We start from the raw sequence: 3,577 nt of genomic DNA, 5'->3' as shown, positions 1-3,577 counted from the left end.
CCAGTGATCATAACTAGGGCTCAGTGACCAGAACCAGGGCTCAGTGATCAGGACCAGGTCACAGTGATCAGGACTAGAGCCCAATGATGAGGACCAGGTCTTAGTGATGAGGACCAGGGCTAAGTCACAAGGACCCTATAGGGGCCAATGATCAGGACTAGAGCTCAGTGACCAGGACCAGGGCTCAGTGATGAGGACCAGGGCCTCAGTGATCATGATCAGGTCTCAGTGAATCATGACTTGGGCTCAGTGACCAGGACAAGGGCCCAGTGACCAAGACCAGGGTGCTGGGTGCTGTTCTTGGCAGGGGTCTTGCTTCATACTGTCCTTGGTGAAGGACAGTTCTTGTCCTGTGCCTGTGCCTTATGGAGGATCAGATCAGGTGGGTTCTAGGTGAAGGACCCTCACCCTGGGCCTTGAGGGAGGTGTCCCCTTACCCCAAACCTCTGTCCCTCTCTTTTCCCTCCTCTCATTCAGAGTCTGAGAACCTTTGCCTTTGGGATCAGTTTATTGTGCCAGCACGGCCTGTGTGTGGGGGTGGGCGGGCAGTTTCTGAGCAGCACTGAGCTCTGACATCCAGCTGGGCTTCCCAGAAGCTCCTCCAGCCTCCTCCCTGCAAACACAGTGGGGTCAGGGTCCAAGGGAGTTCCTTGCCAGTGCCCTGTCCCAGCCCTGGCCTGCCTCAGGGGAGACAGATTGAATCCTACAATGACTTCACCCAGGGAACCTAACTCCCAGAGCCTGCTGGGGGACATTGAAGCCCCGGCCCCAGGACCGCCCACATCCTCAGTGTCTGTGAGGGGATCACCTCCCTGGGAGGCCAGACCCCCCCCCCCCGGAACCCCAAGGGTGTGGAGTAGGCAGATGCTCTGGTGGCCAAGCCCCCTGTCCCTGTCAGCCCACCCCTCTGCTTCCTCACCCCACCTGTGTGCCTGGCTGGCTTCTGCTCAGTACTGGGGGCCCTCTCTGTTGTCGGTTGGGCCCCGCACACTTGTCACGGTCAGCGCTGTGCTGTAGAAGAGACTCAGTAGGAAGAGGGTGAGCAAGGTGACCGTGGTGGGCCACAGGCTGGCTCCTGGGGCGTCTTCCTCCAGGTCCTCCTGCGGTAGGTCCAGCACCAGCCAGGGAAGTGGCTCCCGGAAATCTGCAAGACACTGAGAGTCTGCCAGACCCATGCCTGCACAGGTGGGCGCGAGCCCAGGCCTTCCCTTCCACGCGCCCTCGGGATCGGGACAGTGGGGTGCCCTCTCGCAGGACTGGGGCTGCCTCAGGGAGGATGGGGTGACAGGTGCCCAGGGAAGGGGCTGGGACCCTTGCAGTTTTTCAGATGCCCAAGGCCCCCCATGTCTGAGGGAGTCCTGGCAGGACCTTGGGGAGAGAGACCTGGCAGGGCCAGAGTTCTGCTGCTCTAAATGGAGCTCAAGCCCAAGGCCTCCTGGACGCCCGCCCCATCTGTGTGCTCAGCAAGCCCTCAGCAAGCCCTATGTTCTTGGCTTGGCCTGGGCCTGGGCCCTGGGTGGGGTCAGAGAGCACCAGACATGCCACCCTCGGATGCTCTGGGGTGAGACAGGGCTCTGGGTCTGAGGGCATGCTGCTTTCCCAGGGAATGTGGCTGATAGGCTACAAGGAGTTTGAGGGAGGCCCAGGCGAAGGCCACCAGCATGGGCTGTCTTCAGGGTCTTAGGGCACAGACCTTCTGTGTTAAGTGGGATTTGGATCTGCTTGTCACATGCTGACACATCCAGTCATCCATCCTTCCATCCGTCGGTCCATCCCTCTCCTTCCTACCATCCACCTCTCTGTCCATCCTTCCTTCCATAACATGTCCTGTGTTGTGTCTGCCTGACTGTCTGCTGTCTGTCTGCTGTCCCCCTCATCTATTGACTCTTCCTCTCCCCCATCTCTTTAGGAAGTTCTTTCTCTGGGCCAGGCACTGGCTCCCTTGGTGGCCAGACTTTTGAGAGGGGAGCAGTGGCCATGTGGGTGGCATCCCCAGCTCACTTTGGCTCTGGGAGCAGTGGCAGGAGGCCAGAGGCCAGGTCCCGTGGGGAAGCCCAGCAGGTGTCTGAGATGAGAGCAGGGGCCCCGCTGCCCCCTTGTGGGAGCTATGCCTCCAGGTGTCCCACGGTGGCCACGGTAGGGCCTCTAAGCTCTGTCTTCCTGCCGGGGCCTCCCGCAGCAGCAGCTGCAGAGGGGCCCTGGTGGGAGCTGTCTCTCCTCACCCCTCCCCGGCCTGCCCTTGCCATATCCATACTCGGGTCCAGGAAGAGATGGGAGACCTGAATCCGGGGGTCAGGCAGGGAGCAGAGGCTGCCTGGGAGGGTCTGTGGAACTGGGCCCTGAGCTGTGCCCGGGGAGCACACAGGCAAGGTGGGGAATCTTGGGCAGGGAACAACCCCCGCCCCCTTGCCTTCGTGGACCCGGGTCTGGGCTGTGAGCTTCCTGCATCTAGACGTGTGTGTGTGCGCGTGAGTGTGAGCCTGGGGCATGTGTGTGCTGCCTACAGAGTCGTTTGGTGCAGGGTGGCTCCCTCGCTGGGTGCATCAGTGAGGCCGTCCCACAACCGTGTACGTTTCACCACCTGTGGTGCGAGTCCCTAGGATCCTGCCCTCCCCTCATTCCTGCCGTGGCCCCTGATGGTGACACCAGCCTCCTCACTGGCCACCTGCTCTCCTGCCTCCCTCTCGTCCCTCACAGCTGCCCCTAGAGGCCTTTTCTGAGATCCAAGACCACGTCACCTGCCCACTGAGGACTTGCGTGGTGCCCGCTGCTCAAGACCCACTGGGCTGTGCCCACCTCGCTGACTGTCGACCTCGGGTTTGGCTCCCAGCTTGCCTTGCTGTGGACCATGTGCTCACACACACACACACACACACACGGGTGTGAAGGCCGAGCAAGGAAAGTGAGGCCCCAAAGGGTCAGGGCAGCAGTCACCCTCCCCGCTGCGGGCCCTGCCGTGCCCTGGCCGCAGACCCTGAATATGGACAGACAGGCAGCCTGAAGGAAGCGTGGGGCTGCTTTGGGCCAGTACGGAGTTTATTCAGGGAGGGGCAGGTGGGCAGTTCAATAGCAGACGCCTTCCACATCCGACATGACCACAGACACGTTGACGTGGGTGGGTTTACCCGCCAGGCGGTCGATGGTCTTCTGGGTGAAGGCCAGGGGCAGGGCCTCGTGACCCACCATGCAGGAGAACTTCTCCCCCTGCTTCCAGTCCTCGGCCGACACTCGCAGCACGCTGGTCGTGGCAAAGGTGGGGACGCTCTGGTCGGGCTCCTGCAGGGGGCCCCAGGTCAGGTACTTCTCCCGGGACAGCTCCTGGGATCCTTGCAGCCATCGTACCAGCACGTCCTCGGGGCTGAAGCCTCGCACGAGGCACGTCAGCGACACCAGCTCATTGAGGGCCAGCTCTTCCGACGGCGGCGGCAGCAGGTGGACCTGGGGCCGGAAAGTGTTCTCTGGAGGGCAGAAAGCTGGGTTAAGGGTCTGGGCACCCCAAGCCTCAGTGTCCTCGGGAAAGGGTTCCCCGCAGGGCAGAGAGCCGGGTGGGGGGTCTGGGCACCCCAAGCCTCAGTGT

General features: G+C 62.0%; 1 gene segment (V, D, J or C); it reads right to left on the bottom strand.

The window, feature by feature from the left end:
- Positions 1-479: 479 nt before the first annotated feature.
- Positions 480-3,577, bottom strand: part of LOC125916793 (immunoglobulin heavy constant alpha 2-like) — a gene marked incomplete at its 5' end in the record, with an annotated part of 4,516 nt that continues 1,418 nt past the window's right edge. Inside the window, 3 exon segments of the C gene segment in view lie at positions 480-613; positions 925-1,144; positions 3,126-3,458. Coding sequence covers positions 948-1,144; positions 3,126-3,458 — 530 coding nt within the window.

This window comes from Panthera uncia, unplaced genomic scaffold (genome assembly GCF_023721935.1).
Source record: "Panthera uncia isolate 11264 unplaced genomic scaffold, Puncia_PCG_1.0 HiC_scaffold_1168, whole genome shotgun sequence".
Taxonomy (NCBI): domain Eukaryota; kingdom Metazoa; phylum Chordata; class Mammalia; order Carnivora; family Felidae; genus Panthera; species Panthera uncia.
This window is presented reverse-complemented; position numbering and strand designations above follow the sequence as displayed.